This window comes from Anser brachyrhynchus, assembly GCF_964034855.1.
Source record: "Anser brachyrhynchus genome assembly, chromosome: 1".
In the NCBI taxonomy this organism is placed as follows: Eukaryota; Metazoa; Chordata; class Aves; order Anseriformes; family Anatidae; genus Anser; species Anser brachyrhynchus.
In genome coordinates, this window is record NC_137694.1 from 997,393 (window position 1) to 1,015,439 (window position 18,047).

Here is an 18,047-nt window from a genome sequence, read left to right on the forward strand (position 1 = left end):
GGGGCTGACCGGGCGCTGTGCCTGCCCCGGGCGCGTGTCCCTGCGGCAGGGAGCCCCGAGCCGCCGGGTGCTGAGCCGGGTGCTGAGCCGGGTGCTGAGCCCCGCTAGGTGGTGCTGCCAGCTCGCCCAGCCGCCGGGCTGCAGCTGGGCTGGGAGCCCTGGGAAATGCGCAGTTGGATTTCTTGGGAAGCGAGCTCAGCCCCCGCGCCGGGTGGCGCTGGGTCACATCCTGCCTCGCAGCCGCCTCCTGAGCGCCAGCTCCTTGTTTTTCCCCCCCCGTGTGGAGGGGGCGGGGGGGGGGGACCCGAAGGGCCCCGGGTGGGAGGCACCCGAGAGCGGGGTGTCCCCGTGTCCTGCCCAGCCGCTGCCCTGGGGGCTGCTCCCCCCCTGCTTTGGGGCTCCCGGCTGCGGGAGGAATTAGGGGGCGATGCGGGGCGCGGGGCCGTGCCCGGCCGTGGTGCTGAGCGCCGCTGGCTCAGGGAGCGGTGCCGGTGCCGAGCAGGGCGAAGCGAGGAGCTCCCGCGCCTGGTCCTGTCTCGAAGGCGCGATCCAGCAGGCGCAGTTATCTCATCCGCCGGAGGCACGGCGCTGTCGCTGGTCCCTGTGTGACAGCCCCTGTCCTGCAGGGCAAGGGCAGGGAGGTTCTTGCTCATGCGTTGACTCCGAGATGAGGTGCGCTCCCTTCTCCCCAGGTGGCCGTTTGTCAGCTCCAGTAAGGCCGGAGTGATAGCAGAGGTCCTGAGCACTTCCTCGCCCAGGGTGGGGGGCGAAGGCTTCGCTTCGCTTTTCCCTTTCAAGCGGTGGACGAACGCGTCCTGAGCGCCGACCCCGGGGGGCTCCTCGGAGGCCGGAGCTGCGAGACCCCTCCCGGAGCACGGCGTTGAGAGCCCCTGGCAGGGAGGAGAGGCACGGGGGGGTGGGGGGACCCCTGCCCAGGTGCCGCCGTGATGGTGAGCGCCCGGCGCCCCGTGCAGGGCAGGGGAGCGCCGTGTGTCGGCGCTGGCGGCCCCGCAGCGCGATCCTGCGCTGGCAGAGGCTGCAGACGCAGCCCGCGCCAGGACCAGACGCGGGGGGCATTAGTCATGCTTTGCTCAGCAGCTTGCGGAGGGGGCGGATGGATGCTCCTGGCATTTCCAAGACGCCCGTCATTTTGTCGAGCAGCTCTCGCGTGCGAGCTGGGGCGCTGCCGGGGAGCTGCAGCAGGCAGGGCTCTCGTCCCGAGCCCCTGGGCACCGCTGTGGGGCAAAGCGGCGAAGATGCTGGGGGTGTGGGGGTGCCCCCGTCCCTGGGGGCGGCGTGGGGGGGGGCAGTGCATCCCACCTGGGGGTCCGAGCCCTCTCCCTGGGCTAGGATGGGCGAAGCGCAGGGTGCATCCCAAGGGGGCACCCCGTCTCTGGGAGCGGGGCACCCAGGGTTGCCCCCAGTCCTGGGCACGGCCCCTTGAGCCCCCTGCTCGCCCCCCCAGCTTTATGCAGCCCCGGGGGGAGGGGATGCGTTCCCCCCCCCGGAGCACGGCTCTGGTGCAGTTGGGCTGCGCTCGCTCCGCAGGAGGGGCCCCGAACACCACGTCGTGCCCCCTGCTTCCCAGCAGCAGAAAGTCTCTGCCTGTGCTTAAAAACTGCTTCTGATGCAGGAACGCGCAAATCAGCATTTAGGGAGCAGTCAGCCAGAGCCCCCCTGGGCGATGTCGTTTTTGCAGTGTCAATTTTTGGTCCTTTTCCCTCCCCGAGAATTGCAAGTGACAGGGAAAATCAGGACAAATGCCTGCGCGCTCGGAAGCGCAGGAGCTTAAACGCGACTTGGGCGCGCGCCCGGTGCCGCACGCAAGGGGCCATAAACACCCATCAATCCTCGTAGCGCCCGGGGTGCCGCGCGCAAGGGGCCGTAAACGCCCATCAGTCCTCACAGTGCCCAGGGGGCTCTGTGGGGTGCAGCCTCGCACCGCGGAGGTGGTGGCTGAGGGGCTTCGGGTGGCCAAGCCGTGGTGGCAGAAGCGACTCGCCCGCTCCTGGGGGGCGGCGGGCGGGAGGGGAAGGTCCCAACCTGCCCCCGTGGTGCTGAGCAGTGGGCGCAAAGCAGCTGCGGCTGGTTTTTTGGGTCCTGCTGCCATCGCGTTGGGCTGTGGTTTGGAACGAGGGCTGGTGTTGTGAGCGGAGGGCTTGGTTCGGGCAGGGGCGAAGTCTCGGCCCCAGCTGTGGACTCGCTGCCTATAAACGGTGGAGCGAGTGGCGAGAAGAAAAGAGGTGGGATAAAAATGCGAAGAGACAGGAGGCTTTCTTCAGAATTTCCTACGTCAGCTTGTCTTAGAGCACCCAAGAATTTGGGGCAGCGTTGCTTGGAGCTGAACGCATCACGCTTGCAGCTACGCCGTGCCAAAAGCAGTTTGCGGCACAGCTTTCTCTCTTTCTCTGCGGCTCCCGGGGCTGCGAGGGCTCGGGGAGGGCTCTGCCCCCTCTGCACCCCGCGGGGCAGGATCAGCTCCCTGCCAGCGAGGGGCTGGGGACGCTGAGGAAGAGCAGAGGGACGGCAGCAGCGCTCGCCTGGGGCCCTGGGTGCCCAGGGAGCTGTCACCGTGTGTCCCCCCGTGCGCCCGGCTGGGGGCTGTGCGCGGTGACCCCGGGCATCCCTCGGGGACCGCACGGGGAGCTCGGGGGCCCCCAGCCAGGCTGGCTGCGCGCGTCGTGCCCTGCCTTGCGCTGTGGGTCGGCTCCAGCCGTTCTGCAAAATGGAGAAAAATGGAGAAGGCGGTTGCGGATGAGCTCCCAGCGTTGTGGATTTTATTTTATTTTTTTTTCCCTTTCCAAACCGCTTAGACCGTTTATCATGGCCAAATCATCTCAAATCTCGGCAGAATCTGCCAAAGCAAGCCTGGGGAGTTGCTCTCCTCCTGGAGTTGATTGCAAAAGCATGCCAGAACCTCTCCCAGAGCCGTTCCCCATTTGGGGAACCAGGGTAGGGGGTAAGGGGATGGTGCTGGGCATGCAGGGCTCTGGCTCCCCAAAAAATCACCGTGCCCATCTCACGAACTCAGCGCGCGGGCACGGAGCAGCGGTCCCCCCCCGCTGTGGGGACAGCCCCTGCCCCATGGCCTGTCCCCGAGCCCTCTCCCAGGAGCGCTGCCGTAACGAGCTGCCCTCGTTAGCGCGGGGAGGGGAGCGCAGCAGCCTCCACGGGCAGCCCTGGGGCCCTGCCAGGCTCCTGCGTGGCCCCGCGGCAGCTGGGAGAGCCGTGAATGGGCTCCTCTGTTCCCCGGCACGCAGCCAGGGCCAAGCGGTGGAAGGAGGAGGCAGCAGCGCTTCGGAGGCCGGCCTCTCCCCGTCCTGGGGGTCCCCAAGGGGTGCCCTGTGCAGCCTCCTCGTCCGCGCGGTGCCCCCCAGCAGCCGGGTCGGGGCCGGTCCCTGCCCGGGGAGCAGCCTCTCGGCTGGACGCGGCTCTCGCTTGTTGCGAGGCTCTGGCTTGGAAAATTGGAAACCTTGTTGGGAGCAGCGCTTGCAGCGAGAGAAACTTGTCGTGTGAAAAATAGTCACTGCCTGCTGCCCTCACCTTCGTGTGCAGGTGGAGGGGCGAGGGGAGGAGGATGCCCGGGCTCGGCGAGGTGCCCCCGGCCCCGCTGGGGGAAGGCTGGGTCGGGGGGGGAGCGGCACCGCGGCACGCAGGCTCCTCGAGCAGCAGCTGCGGAGATTTAAAAAAAAAAAAAGAAATCCTTTCAATCCGTTTATCAAAGTGCCTTTCTGAGGCAGGTGAAGCCACAATAAATATTGGATAAAGGAAGCTGTCCACAGCGAGCTGAGGAATTGTGAGCAAGAAAAATGGCCCCGTGCCTGAGCTGTGCTGAGCCTCGGGGTTTTGCTGCCAATCTCCTCGGCCCGGCGGGGGCTGCGGGCGCGGGGTCTTGGGGCAGGGGCAGGAGCGGCCACCCCCAGATGGAGGGGAGAGGCCTGCCCTCGCTCTGTGAACCGATGCCCACGGAGAGGGGATGCCACCGTGCAGAGCAGCTCGGGGAGCACCCGTGCGGGGTCACCCAGCTCGCCCTGCCCTTACGGGGAGCCCCCATGGTGCCGCAGACCAAACGTGACCTGACCGCTGCTCCCTGCGCTGCCGCGCGTGATGGAGGTGTGGTACAGCAGGGGGTTTGTCCCCAAATCTGCCCTGCAGCTCCCCCGCTGCAGCTGCATCTCCCGTCCTGCTTTCTGGAAGGAGCAAGCACGTAACGCGGGGGGGGGGGGGGGGAGGCTGGGGCCCTTCCCTAGCCCGGTGTAACCGGGGCAGGGAGGCTGGGGCCCCTTCCCGATCCCCGAATGCCCTGAAGCATGAGATGCGATTACTCCGTTCCGCATGCAAACTGCCGTGGGCTCAGCTCTGCCTGCAAAACCTCAGGATCTGCCTCCCTGGAGAGGCGGAGGCTGGGGGCAGGGATGTCCCCCGGAGGGCTTTGCTGTGCCGAGGAGCCCTGGAAATCCTGAGTGTCTGCTTTAATTCTAATTCCTATAATCCTGTTATCCCTTTGACTAAGCACATGGGGAGGGACTGATGTGCCTGCTGGGGCAAAAAGCGCTGCAAGCGGGAAAAGGCCGGTCCCTTCTGAGCTCCCTGCCGGCTCTGGCCGCGGGTCTGGGGTGTCTGGGACGGGCACGCAGGGCATGGGTGAGCCTCGCTGGTACCAGCACGTGCTCAGGGAGAGTTTCTGTGGGTCCCGCTAGGCTGATGGTGGCGGTGGGAGCGCCCAGGTGTCTCGTCCTGCTCTTGGAGATGCTCATGGTCCAGGCTGGGGAGCGGTGGTTCATGAAAACCGAGAAGATCACAACAGCAAGCTGGGAGCCTCCTGCCCCCTCCGCCTGCTTGCACGGTCCTGCCTGCCCTTGCCACCAGTCGCTCGCATTAATTTGCTCCCTGGGTGCACGCAGAGCCACCGGCTGAGCCACGAGGCCTGCGCTCGCTGCCCTCTGGTCCCGGGACTGATGCACGCACCCGAGCCTTCTGCGAGGTTCGCTCCCTGCGTCCCCGTGGGACCCCCCGCAGGATGGACCCCACCTTGTCCCCTGGTCTCAGGGCTCACGGTGGCACCGTGCCATCGGATGCTGTGCTTTGGGGGCTGCCGTTCCTCCCCTGTGCCGCGGGGCACCGCGGAGGTGAGCGGTGCCTGCCCGCGCTGCCTGGCGCAGCTCTGGGAAATTGGAAACCTTGTTGGGAGCAACGCTTGCAGCAAGAGAAACTTCTCATGTGAAATATATATATATATGTATATGTATGTATCTCCAAGGCTGTGAGGAGTCTGCAGGGCGCCTCCGTTCCCTCGTTGCTCTTCCTCCTGCTCCTCAGCTAACCCGCAGTCGTGCCCTGTCTGCTCCAGCGGCACCGCTGCTGGCACCACGCGTGCAGGGGCCCCTCTGCCCATACGTAAAGCAAAGGTCCCATCACTTGAGAGGGAAGTGGGCATCGCCTTGCTAATCGTCCATGGTAGATCAGTGCGCCTGTGTGCCGTGGTGTCAGGGGGGAATACTGTGGGGCTCTGACTGGTGCTGAGCTCGCCAGGCTTGGAGAGCAGGATGGTGGACGCGTTGGCGAGCTGTTTGCCCCGGTGAGCCCTGGGCACCCAGGCAAGGCTCAGAGCTGCTCCTCCCGTGCTGGATGGCAGCCCCTGGAGCTGGGGTGGATCGGGAACGTGCCCCGTGCCGCTGCTGTTCGGGGTCGGGGTGCCCTGCGTGTCGTGCTGCCCGCAGGGACGCCGCTCACCGCTGCGCTCTCTCCCTCCCCAGGTGATGCAGGTGCTGAACGCCGACGCCATCGTGGTGAAGCTGAACTCCGGGGACCACAAAACCATTCATCTGTCCAGCATCCGACCCCCCCGGCTGGAGGGGGACAGCACTCAGGTGACCGTGGGGAGGTGGCAGCGGGGCGGGAGGGGGGCGTCTGCGGCAGCGTCACCAGTGTCTGTGGCTGTCCCCAGGTGGATTCCCCTCCCTGCGGGCTCCTGCTCAGCGCAGTCCCCTCTCCTGGGGGGAGCCCCCTCTCGAGGGTTGCGGGAACCCTTGGCGAGTTTGCGTGCACGCCCTGCCTGGTGCAGGGAGACGTCGGTCTGCCTCATCCCCTGCCTTGGTTTCCCCTCCTTGGCCTCACGGGAGCCTGTGCCGTGGCACCCGGTGCTTCCTGGCACCGCGTTCTGGAGGTGGGAGAGCCGCGTCCTCCGGCCGTGCCCTGATGCCTGCACCGGGCCGTTGAGGTCGGGCTGTGGGGGCTGCTTGGGAACGTGCTGGAGGATGGGGTGGATGACTTGTCCCCAAGGGTCGTGTCCTTTGATGTGTCCTTGGGGGTCTCCCCCAGCCCTGGGCGTTGGGCAGGGGCTTGCACGTCGCAGTGACCGTCCCTATCCCCCTCCCCTGCTGTTTGCCCATTGCCAGGGGGCGAAGCAGGAGCCCGCGGGCTGCTGGAGGTGGTGCGCCAACCCCTCTTTGGTTTTCCTTGTCCTCCCTGCCCTTCAGCGAGTGCTCGGCCGCTGTCTGCGGCACCGCGGTGTTGGAGGGAGCTCTGCACGGGGCCGTGTTAGTGCTTGTGTGGGGGAAAATAAGAGCTGCTGGCGTCCCGTGACAGGCGGCAGGGCTGGGGTCCCCGTGCAGCCTGGCCCCAAAGCGCCAGGAGCTGATGCAGAAATGCAGAAATTCAGAAATGCTGCGTTGCTTGTGCGTGCCTCGGTCTGCTCTGCGCTGGGTTTCCGTGTCCTGTAAGTGAACGACAGGACTGTAAGTGTAAGTGCCCCAGATAACCCTTGCCATTTGTACACTTTGGCCACACGCTGAGCCTCTGCGTAACCGCGCTCCTGGCGCTGTGCATCACGCGCGTGTGCCGGGACACGAGCCAGGGCGTTGGTTTCATCTCCGCTGTCTCCCTCCAGAAAGGTCGGCAGAGGGGCCGGGGGCACCCGCTGGCGGGGCTGGCACCCGTCGCGCAGGGACAGGAGCCAGGTGCTGCCTGGTGGCGCTGGCTCTGAACCGCTCCAAGAGCCCCGTGGGGCTGGGATTTTCCTGCTGGCTGCTTTTTCCATCCCCCCCCTCCAGCGGTGGATGCGCTCACGAGCCGCTGAGCTGCCCACCGGGTGCCTGCCTCGCTTGTAGCGGAACCGTCCCCGTCATCCCGCGCCTCCCGAGATGGCGAGGGCTGCTCCTGCCCGCGAGCGAGAGGAGGGGTTTCCAGCTGGGAGCAGAAAGCCGGCCTTCGTGCAGGATTGCGTGAAAGCTGCCTTTTCCAGGGCTGTTTCTCCCCACGCAGCACCGGCTCGCGCACAACGTGGCGTTTTGCGTGGCCGTGCGCGCGCCGCAGCGGCGCCGGGAGCCCCCGAGCGCGTGGAGCCGCGCACGGCTGCGGGGACCGAGCTCGGGTTGCTGTGGGAACCGTAATTTGGAAATTCCTGCCTCCTCGGCTGCTGCCTTGTTTTGTACACACTGAATTATGAATAACTTCCCAGATTAGCCCGTTCCTCCTGCTGTTCCTTTGGCGTCAGAGCTGGGTGGACCGGAGATGCGGCGCGCTGCACGGCGGGGAGGGCGTGGGGCCGGGCACCGGTGCCGGCGGGGGGGGCTGCCCCGGAGCGGCCGTGCCGCGGGGGGAGCGTGGATCATTTGCAGTGGTCGCGGTCTCCAAGGAGACTGCAGAAAGGCTCCCCGCCGCCCGCTCCGCTCGTGGAAGCGTTGCTCCTTTTGGAGCGGTGTCCCCACAGCACGGGCAGTCGCGTTCTCCGTGCCTGCCGGGCTCGTCACCGGCCCCACCATGATGGACAGGCGTACGCCGGGGGTGCCCAGAACGTGGGCTCTGGGGGGCTCCCGACCCCTTCTGCCCTGAATTTGGCCACTTTCTGCCCGCTGCATCCCTGCAGCAGCGGCCTGAGCAGTGGCTGGGGCTGGGCCACCAGCCCGCTGCCGATGCCGCGCCGCCCCGAACCCACTCGCCTGCTGCTGGCTTCTGCTTCGAGAAGCTCGTCCGGTGGAAGCGGTGGGGCATTTGGGAGCAGCTGCATCTTTAAACAGCGTCCTGAGATTGCAGGTGCCGGCATCCTGCAGCCAAACCCCCACACCGTGTGTAATCGTGCAGCGCTACGAGGGCGGCGGTGCCAGCGTGACCCCAGGCCGTGTGGCACCCCGCTGCCCGCGTTGTGTCCCCACACGTCCCCCTCCTGCGCTGGCAGCTTCAGAGCGCGTCCCAGGGGGGTTGAGCCGTGGCACTGCAGCTCCTGGGCCCCTTTCTCTGAAGGTGGTTGGCAGAGGAGCTGCCCCGTGCCCAGAGAGCATCCTTGCAGCGTGTCTTTGCCTGCCCCCCTTGCTCGGGCAGCCCCCCCAGGAGGGCACCAGGCCCCTCTCGTGCCGCCGTGCTCCCCGCGCTGTGCTGGGCTGCCCGAGGCTGCTGCCGTGCCCTGCGGGGAGCGCCTTCTGCCACGCTGGCTCGTGGGTGGCTCTGTTAAACCTCATTTCTTTCTTTTTCGTTCTCATCCCTCTTTAGGTCCTCCTGCATTTTCATCTCCGGCTCTGTTTAATGACCTGTGAATGCCATCGGTGAAATGTTTGCCCCCCTTCCAGATTTCCCTTTAGAATTGAAAAAGCAAACCAGAGCAGCCCTGGCCAACCAGGCCCGGCCCTTACTGGGGTATTTGCACCCCTCTCCACCTCCACTAAGCAGGTGCTGGGCTTGTGTGCCGTGCTTTGGGGGCTGGCACACGGTGCCAGCACGGCTCCGTGCAGGTGGGGCGCGGGGCGCTTCTGGTGTCGCAGACCCCATCCCGGCTTCCCTTGTGAAGGAGGAGCCTGAGCTCAGAGTGCACGCACGCATGTTTTGGGCTGATTTCAGGTTGTTTTGCAAGGACTGCACGAGTGCCCAGCGTGGGTCTGGCAGCTCGTGGCAGAGCTGCTGGCGTTGTCCTCGTGCGGCCCCGTTGCAGCTCACCTGGGCTCTTCGCAGCCCCGTCCCTGCCCTGGGTCCGGATACGTGCAACCCGTAGTAGGCAGCAAGTAGCTAGCGCGGCTCCGCTGGGGAGATCCGTCTCCATCGCACAGAATGCAAATTGGTCCCTAGGCACCTGATCGAGTGGATGGGAAATGACAAACTGAAAATTCAATGTAATAAAATCCTACAGCCTTTCATCTTCCGCCTTCATCACCCAGCGCGAAATGAATCCTGAGCGCGGGAGCTGATAGCATTTAATATCTCTATTGCTTGTCTCTGTCGAGGAACGTAATGTATTCAGATGAAGATGCATCTCCCACCGCTGCCCAGGTGCTGGGTCTGCAGGTGTGGTGCCGGTGCTGCGGCAGCACGGGGACGATCCCAGGGTCCGGAGCGGGACGCGGCGCGGCTCCTTCCCGCGGCGAGCGGCAGCTGGGCTGGCTGGTGTGCCATTCGGGGCAGCACGTGCTGGTGGGCAGCATCAAAGGCTGGGTGTTCACAGCGATCCTTCCCCTTCATCAGCTTAGGGATACGCCGGGTCGGAGCTCGAGGCAGGACCCGGCTTCGGGGCTGAGCCCCAGATGGTGGGCTCGGAGCGTGGGGTGCTCTTTGGGCACCCTCTGAGCACCTCTGGGGCGAGCAGGGCACCTCGGGGTGCAGGGAAGCCTCTCCCATTGCTGCGGCTGGTGCCCGTCACCCCGGTGTCCTGCACTACTCAGCCCGTTGGAAGGTTTTGTGGTCTGTCCGTCCGTCCTGGTGGCGGGTCTGTCCAGGCAGCTGGAGAGGAGCCCAGTGCTGGGGTCGGTGAGCGTGCGGCTGGCCCCAGGGCTGGGACCCCCTCGGGCTCCTTTCGGCAGCTCCCGTCCACGGCACCGTGCGCAGTGCTCAGGAGGAGCTTGATTTCGGCTGAGCTTTTTTAATCAGAAGTTCATTCCCTTGGACAGCTAAATTACAGAAGCTTGTTAGCAGCTCTGTGTTCTAGCAAGCTGTATTTGCTCAATTGATGCAACAGCACTACAAATCTGCTCCGATCCCACGATTTATCTAAATTGATATCTTAATTGGTAGAACTCTTGGAGCGGGGGAATCAGGCACGGGCCCTGGCTCGAGGAGGAAAAAAGCGCAGGGAAGCGGCCCTGCGGGCGGTGCCTGGGGGCCTGAAGGTGCCTCCTGGCGGGAGCGGTGCAGGACACGAGGGCTGCCAGGGCCACGCCGCCCCTGCCTGGCTCCAGAGCTGGAGGGAGGCGGAGGAAGGGGAGCGGGAGCAGCAGTGGGGACGTCCCCGCTCCTCTCCTGCCTGCGCCGCATCCCCAGCACCTGGGGAAGATCCCTGCTGCCGCCTGCGCGGCGCAGATAAGGCTGCCGGGGCGGCAGGGGCTGGGGCTGCGACCGGGAGGGAGTTCTTCAAGGGCTGCCCGGATGGAGCCGGGCTGGATTTTGTGAGCATCGCAAGCCAAGGCTGCCTGGCTTGCCTTGTTCGCCCTGGGCGCAGGATGCTGCTGTGCCCGTTCCTCAGCCCCAGGCTCTGCCAGCCCCCGCAGCCCCCAGCCGTGCCTCCAGGGCAGCTGCTGCAAGAGCTCGTGCCTGCTCGGAGCTTTCCTGGCACGGTGGCCGCTAACTGCAAGCTCGACGTGCGCCTTGGCGGCCGTCACCGCGCCAGGCAAGCTTAGGGGAACCGTCACTCCCACAAAGCAGTCAGAAGCTGGAAGCGTAGGGAAGCTGGAAATGGCTTCAGAGGTAAAAAACAGATGGATTTGGGGCTGGGTTTTTTTCCTTAGGCTGCTGATAGAGCAGGGAACTTTTGGCTGAGACGGCCCCACGCATCCCCGGGGACCCACCACGAGGTCCCTGCCGGCGGGAGGACTCGCAGCCAGGGATTAGCGGGATCTGAGGAAGGGGGAGCCTGCGTGTGATGGCAGAGCCCCAGCGCCATCAGGCCTAACCTGCTTGGGGGTCTCAGCATCTCCACTTGTCTGAGAGAGGCAGGCACCTCTCCTGCCCGTCCCGGTGAGCGCATGGGGGCACGGTACATCCACTGCTCCCCTACCCCATAGAATCCCAGCTCCCGCCGTTCCCCGGGGACTGGTGCCCAGCAGCCCCCACCCACTGGCCGTGTGCCTTCCCCTACCTGGCGTTAGGCTGTCGGAGGCGAAACTGGGACGCCCTGCAACAGGGAGCTGCAGCTGGGTGCTTGCTCGGCGCCTCCCTCCCACTGAGAGCATCGCTGCCGTGCGCAGCATCCGTGGGAAGCCCCCGCCGCGGGCGCTGGCCGGGCTCCTAGCCCAGAGCTGGCACCGGGGCTGGCTCGCTGCTTCAGCGGGCAGGCAGTCCCCTCTCCTCGCTGCTCAAGGTGAGAAGAGCGCAGGGATGGAAGCCGCGGGGGCAGGATGCTGTGCGCAGCGCACGTGGCCCTGTCCCTCTGCCCAGCCGGGCACGGCGAGTCCCCTGCAGAGAGCAAGGACGCCGGAGGTCGGCGCTGGGGCAGCGACCTGGACAGCAACCAGGCGGCTCCCGGAGGTGCCGCTGTTGGAGCCCTGACGAGGTTTCCCTGTGCCCGGAATCTCTTGTCCAACCTGGCCTCTGCGGCTCGGCGCCGTGACCTCCGCCCCGGCTCCGCCACCTCCCGATGGAAAGCGGAGCCCGGGTGAGGGCAGAGCCCGTCTGCGGGGCGCCGGGGCGGCTGCCAGGGTCGGTGCCGAGTCCCCGCACCCCCTCCTTTATCGCTCAGTCTCTCCCACGCTCCAGCAGATTTTAGAAAGAGTAATATTTTACTCAAACCCCATTGAACTGCGGTGCTTTCTCTCTGCTCCTTTCCCTGTCACTTGCTGATTGCCAAGATATTTATGAGAGGCTGGAAGTGCTTTGTAAGAGCGAGCTGCCCAGCTTGCTGCCGGCCGCCTCCAGCACAGCCGGAGCCGCTGACGTCCACGTCGCCCTGGACAGGCAGGAGATGGATCTCGGGGTCAGGGGAAGCCCGCACCCCTCGAGCTGCTGGTTCGGGCTCTGTTGGAGCTGGATTTATGACCCCTTTTAAGATTTGGAAGCAAGCTGTTCAGGAGGGGTCACATCACGCCTGTTTTTAGCTGTTTTGCCCCCAGAAAGGAGCTTTGTCCCGCAGTGCTGCGCCCCTTGGTCAGGTCGGGCTGTCCAGGACGTGGCTCCGCGCGCTGCGGCTGCTCGGCCGCGGTTTGCAGGTGCCTGCCCGATGCTCTCTGCAGCCAGCCCTCCTGGAGGGGCTGCGTGCGGCTTGGCGGGCGGCGTGACCCCGGTGGGGGGCACCAAGCGGCCCCCCTGCCCCTCCAGCGCTGGGTTGGGGCACAGGAGCTGTGCTGGGATGCGCCCAGGCTGTGGTGAGATGGGTTGTGCGTGGGCTTTCCCCTTCTGGACGCTCGCAGGGCAGCGGCGGCAAGGCTGGGCTGACGCTGTCCATGTCCCCTCCCCACCCGGCGCCTTGCTGCCGGTCTCTGGCACCAAGCGCCCCCCTGCTGTCTGTCCCCGGGGCATCCAGGCTGCCCCGAGCTTGAGGGCTTTCCATCCCTCGTTCCCTTTGCTTAACGTCCGTCTCCTGTCTGTCTCCTGGCTTCTCCCGTTGCTTTGGGCCGCTCTCGGCGCCTCCCTCCTTCCACTAACCGAGGAGGGCGGCTCAGCGCAGCGAGCCTTGGAGGAGCCTGCGGGTCCCCAGCTCCACCGCGCTCCCCGGGACCTCCAGCCTGACACCGTCACCCGCAGGAGGTGCGGTGAGGACGTCCCCCGTCCTCTGCAGCTCAGCGCCTGCGGGCGGCACTGGGCTGGGGTCACTGCGCCTGGAGGTGAATCCGAGGCTGCCGCAGCCGCCGCGCGCCCTGCCCGGCGGCGAGGGACGGCCTCCCGCGGCAGCGGGGTCCGCCTGCAGAGACAGCCTTGTTTCCCTGTTTGTCGAGCAGGGCTTGTACTACGAAAAGCGCACCGCACTCAACGAGCATAAAAGATTAATGAGAAACAAAACCACGAACTCATCAGTGTCTCATCTCCGCTAAATTACAGCTACAAGGATCACAGTAACTCATCCATGTATCGTGTAACAGAACTGATTGCGGGCATGGATGGGACGCGCGGCGAGCGCGGCTTCGCCAGCGGAGCAGTGCAGCGTAAAATGCTAAGTGCTCGGGCATATGGCCCTCATGTATTCTAAATATTGGCAGAGGAGAGCTGCAGCTAAGGAGAGGCGGGAGCAGAAAGTGGGGGCACTGGAGTTCCCTGATCAATATTTAATAGGGGCTGCAATAGCTTCCAGGGCGAAGACGCATGAAGTCAGCACGTTCTCGCAACCTGCTTTTTGCCCTCCGGGTAGCATGCTCCTTCTAGTGTAAAAATGATTAGCTTGCATCTCTCTCAGCAGTTCTTCTCTCCCTTCCCCCAAGTCTTCCCACTGTTGGAAGGCGATTGCCTGGCACGTGGTCTGCGGCTTCGGCTTGCCAGGAGCCGGCTCCCGGCAGCTCAGGGTGCCGTGGACGGGGGGCGATCACCGCAGCGGGCGCTCCGCTCCGGTACGGTCAGAGCCTCCCTGAGCCGTGTGCGGGTGTTCTGGCAGCCCCGGCCGCGCTGTTCTCCCTTCTCCCGCTGCTGTGTCTCGGGCACCTCGTCCTAACCTCTCTGCACCTGCAGAGGGGAGCAGGCTGGAGCCCCGCGAGGTCACGCTGCTTCACCTCAGGCGGGTCTTTCACCCCGGCTACGTGCGGCCACGCGACGGCACGAGGAGAGCCTGGCTCTCGGGGCTGTGCCGCGGCCAGGCACGGGTCCTGATCCGAGGTGGGTTCATGTGAGTGAGCTGGCACAGCTGGGTTCCCCTGGGGATTAGCGCCTCTGGCGTCCCGGTAAATTGCTCGCGGCTTACAGAGCAAAGCCAAGCGAAAAAAAGCGAAAAGAAAAGAAGCGAAAAGAAAAGAAGCAAAAAGAAAAGAAGCAAAAAGAAAAGAAGCGGAGCGCTGGGGATTGCCTGAGGTCTGCAGGCACCCGGCCAGCCCCCGGGCCCGTGGCTGGTGCTGGCTGGGGGAGACGGGCTCCAGGGGCACGGGCTCCCGGGGGGGGACAGGCTCCCTGCCCCAGGCAAAGCACAGCGCACAGCTCCAGGGCGCATCGCCGGGAGGAAGAAGCGTCTCCACACCATATGTTGTGCGAATCGCGGCAGCACTTAAGTGCTCGGTCTCATTGATGCCGTGTAAGTAATACGCCCCGAAGATTGGGCTGTGCGAAAACGCTTCCCCAACGCCGTACGTTTAAGCGTTGTCACTCTTCCGACCCAGCAGAAGCGCCTGGTGCTCTGACACCGATGCTCTGAGGAGGATCCCGGCAGCTGCCAGCTTGCATCGAGGCAGGTGACCCCCTTGGGGCTGCGCCGCGTGCTCTCCAGGCTCGAGGAGCCGGTGCCGCACCACTTGGCGAGCCTTGGGGACTGCGGGGCTTGCAGCGCACGAGCCTCGGACCCGGCCGTCCTGCACGCCTCGCCCCGGCTTCTTGGGGTGGCTGGGGCTGACGGAGTGCTGTGGCGGTGGCAAATGCCTCTCAGTCTGGCGGGTGAGCACGGAATTGCTGATGGGTGGATGAAGCTTTGACCTTTTGATCTCATCAGGAAGCCGCTGTGAATCCTCCATTGATGGTTAAATTGCACTAAATTAGAGAGGAGCTGTGCAATTCTGCCGCGTTGCTGAACTGTGCAATTAACGTCCTGCCTAGCAACAGCACCCTTGTGCCTCGGGAAACTTGAGCCCGTGATTTTAGGTATGCGACCGACCTGCCTCTGCAAAAGCCGCTCGTTTTTTTTTTTTCCCAGCAGCGGATGGCTTCGGGACTCTCTGCTCCATCCGGGCGGCTGTCAGAGCCGTCCCTGCCAGCAGTGACTCTGCGGAGCCCCGCGAGTTCCCAGCATCACCCCTGGCCCTGCCGCATCTCTGGGCTTGCCCCCGCCCTGCTGGGGGGTACCGGGGCGCACGCCGCGGGGCAGCGCTGGCACGTGGGCGCGCTCGGAGGCGCTGCCTCAGAGCCGATGTCGTCTTTGCAGCTCGGCGCACGCGCCTGCTGCCTTATCTCAGCTCTTCAACCTCCAGCCTGAAGGATGGCGAAGGCGCCCCCGTCCCTGCAGAGGGGACGGTGGCTGGCATGGAGAGCTCGGTGCCCCCAGCACCGCCGCATTTTGCTGTTTGCCCACCCCTCTCAGGCTGTGCGGTGCTGCTCAAAGCTTTGGCCCCTGCCATCAGCGCCGGCCTGCGAAGATCTCTGTTCGTGGCTGGGTGTTTCCCAACGCGCTCAGAACGAAGCCTCCCGCGAGCAGGGGCCCTGCTAATGCCCGCAGCCCCCTCTGCACGGGCCGCTCGCTGCAAGCCGCTGCCTCCCCAGCAGGGCAGCAGAAGCGTGGCCGTGCCCTGCCTTGGGGAGGCTCTGCCTGCCCCCGGCCCTGACCCGCTCTGCCAGCTCAGGCTCAATTTTACCGTTCTCTTTTATTTTGCCCCCAAGAAACAGCCCAGCGGCACGCCGTGTGCTGGAGGGGAGTGGGTCCCGGCGCCGACCTGTTTTAAAGCTGGTGCAGTGGGGAGGGGACGTGCTCAGCACCCGGAACACCGCGGGGACTGAGGGCTGGGGGTGCTCCAAGGACCCTGCTCCCCCCGTGGCACGCTCGGTGCGAGGCAGCACGCGGCCAGCACCTGGCTCCCAAATCGTGTTCCTGGCGCAGAGGCTGCATGCGGGTACAGAGGAGCACTGGGTTGTAAGGGGTGCTCCTGCCTGCGTCGTCCTGTGGTGCACAGCTGCTTGCCCTTCCCCTTCTGGGAAAGGTGCTGGGAAAGGGAAAAAGGAGGATGTAAGAGCACGGGGGGGGGGAAGCTCTCCCCTGAGCAGCTCCCACCTCTTCCCCTCTGCCGCAGGCTCTGAGCACGGACCCAGCCTCACGGCAGCCACCATGTGCCAGAATTAAACCTGGCCAGAGCTGCCCAAGTGCGATCCTGTGAAATCTGGGATGGATGAGATGAAAGTGCAGAGGAGATGGGGCATGTGGTGGAGAAACGGGGCAGGCGGTGCCCGTGGCCACCCCGAGATGGGGTGCCCGTGCCCCGGTGGTGGTGGCTCGTGGGGTCCCCTCTCCTGGGCCACGCAGAGGGGACACCAGCTCCGTCCTTAAAAGCTTTTTGCCTCCCGCCTGGCCGGGGCTCTGCTGGCCTACTTTTCCCTTGCTTCTATTCTTTTCCCCCGTCACACGCAGTTTCGGCACGTTGTGCTTAAATAGGGCTTTGTCTTCTGCTGACTTCTGCGGAGCAGGCTGAGTGGGTTTGCGGGTGAATTAAAATGCATCCCTGCCTGGCTGCCGGCTCGGTGCGCGGCTCAGCACCGTGCTGAGCTTCACCGGCTCACACACGGTGCACGCAGACGTGGAAGCCCCCGGGAGCGGGGATGCGGTGGGAGGAGGACGCTCCCCCGCACCGTGCTCCAAAGGGGCGCTCAGCGCCACGGCCGGGGCAGCGCAGTCTGCCGAGTGACAGCGCTGTGATGAAGCGGTCGGGTTTTGCAGTATCATCGAAAATTCGGGTTAACGGTTTGGAAAGAATGGAGGTTTTGTAAAATCCTGACATGGCTGCCAGCCCCGAGGCAGGGAGCCTGCGAGAGCGTTCCTGGGTCTTGGGCTTTGAGCAGAGCCAGTCCCCGGCACCTCGGGGCCGCTTTTAGGGCCAGGCTGAAATGAAGCAGAAGCGTTTCCAGCAGGCTTCGCCGAGCATCCCGATGCCTGGCTACAGAACCAGCCCCATTCTGAGACCGACAGCTGCATTTTCACGCTCCTTGTGCTTGGATCAGCCAAAATGCTGCTCGAGACCGGAACGCAGCACGAGCCCTTCCTCGGTGCCCCGCAGCATCGCTCCGCGGTGCCTGCAGCAGCGCCTGCTCCCAGAGGCAGCCCTGCTCCTCCAGCACGTTTAATCCTCACCAGAGGTCATCAGCAAACGGCTAATTGGCGCTGGGGGCTCTGGGCTCGCTGCCCACGCCACCCCGAGCCGCTCGGTGATGACTTTCAGACGATGCTTGCTCTGAGGTTCAGCAGCCGTGGCTCTGTGGCTGCTGCGAACAGTCCTGGTCTTGCACCGGCAGCACCTGCAGTGCTGGGAGAAGCCGGGAGCGGTTCGAGGAGCTGCAGGAGCAGCAGGGCTGGCAGGACGCACCGGGGAGCTTGGGGACATGGGAACGGCGTGGGGAACCCCGCGCGTGCCTGCGCCCTCCGGTTCCTTGCCCGACATCTGAAGGGTATCCTAAAATTGCCTCTCCTCAACACCATTTTGCAAGATCTGCATTGTCCCCGGTCCCTCCTGCATTAGGGTCTGGGGTAACCCCGTGTGTCGTGGCACGTGCGCCATACGTTGGGGTGATGCCGCGGTGCGGGTGCTCACCAACACCAGCGCTCGGGGTGTCCGTCTGTCCCCCTGCCTCGCCCGTGGGCAGAGTTGCTCTTCCGCCCGCAGCCAGCCGTGCGAGCCGCCCACAGTGCTGCCGGTTGGGACAATTAGCATATCGAATCACTTCCCTGCGAGACCGGGGACGATAAATTACTTTTCCGTCGGAAAATAGCATAAAAGGCCCATTATGTGCCGATGAGAGCGTTTATGGAGCCAGTCTGCTGCTCCTCAGTGGGTTTTGCACTTTTTAACGAGTTTCCAATTGGCTGGGTGGGAACAAAGTCGGTGCCTGAGGCTCGTGTTGGGCGAATCCCTGAAGTGCTTTGGGCACAGAGGGTGGCAGGAGGGACCCTCGGTGACCTGTGCCGTGGTGGAGCCTCCGCTGCTGCCAGGAGGGACCGGTGCTGGTCCCAGACTCCACATCAGTGCGGGGCCAGGGGCCACTCGGGGTATCCAGGGTGCTCCATGGCACGCCAGGGCTTTGGTCCCTTCCTCCAGATGAAAAGCGTCGCGGTGTGGTGATTTTGCCAGCTGCTCTTTTTCTGTGCTCCTTCCTGCACGCTGTGCAGTGGGGACCGCGTGGCCACAGGAGCGTGGGCGCCCGGCGGCGCTGAGGGTGCTGCTGCTGCTGCCCTGCGCTGCCTCCCCCGGCTGGCAGGAGTCCTCTTCCCGGCACCGCCAGCTCCATTTCATCGTTTCCCTCTGGCT

The 18,047-nt window shown here is 65.1% G+C and overlaps 1 protein-coding gene across 1 annotated transcript in view; it reads left to right on the forward strand.

The window, feature by feature from the left end:
- Window positions 1-18,047, forward strand: part of SND1 (staphylococcal nuclease and tudor domain containing 1) — a 115,258-nt gene that overhangs the window by 13,136 nt on the left and 84,075 nt on the right. The window contains 1 exon segment of the mRNA XM_080577514.1: window positions 5,757-5,870. Coding sequence (XP_080433640.1) covers window positions 5,757-5,870 — 114 coding nt within the window.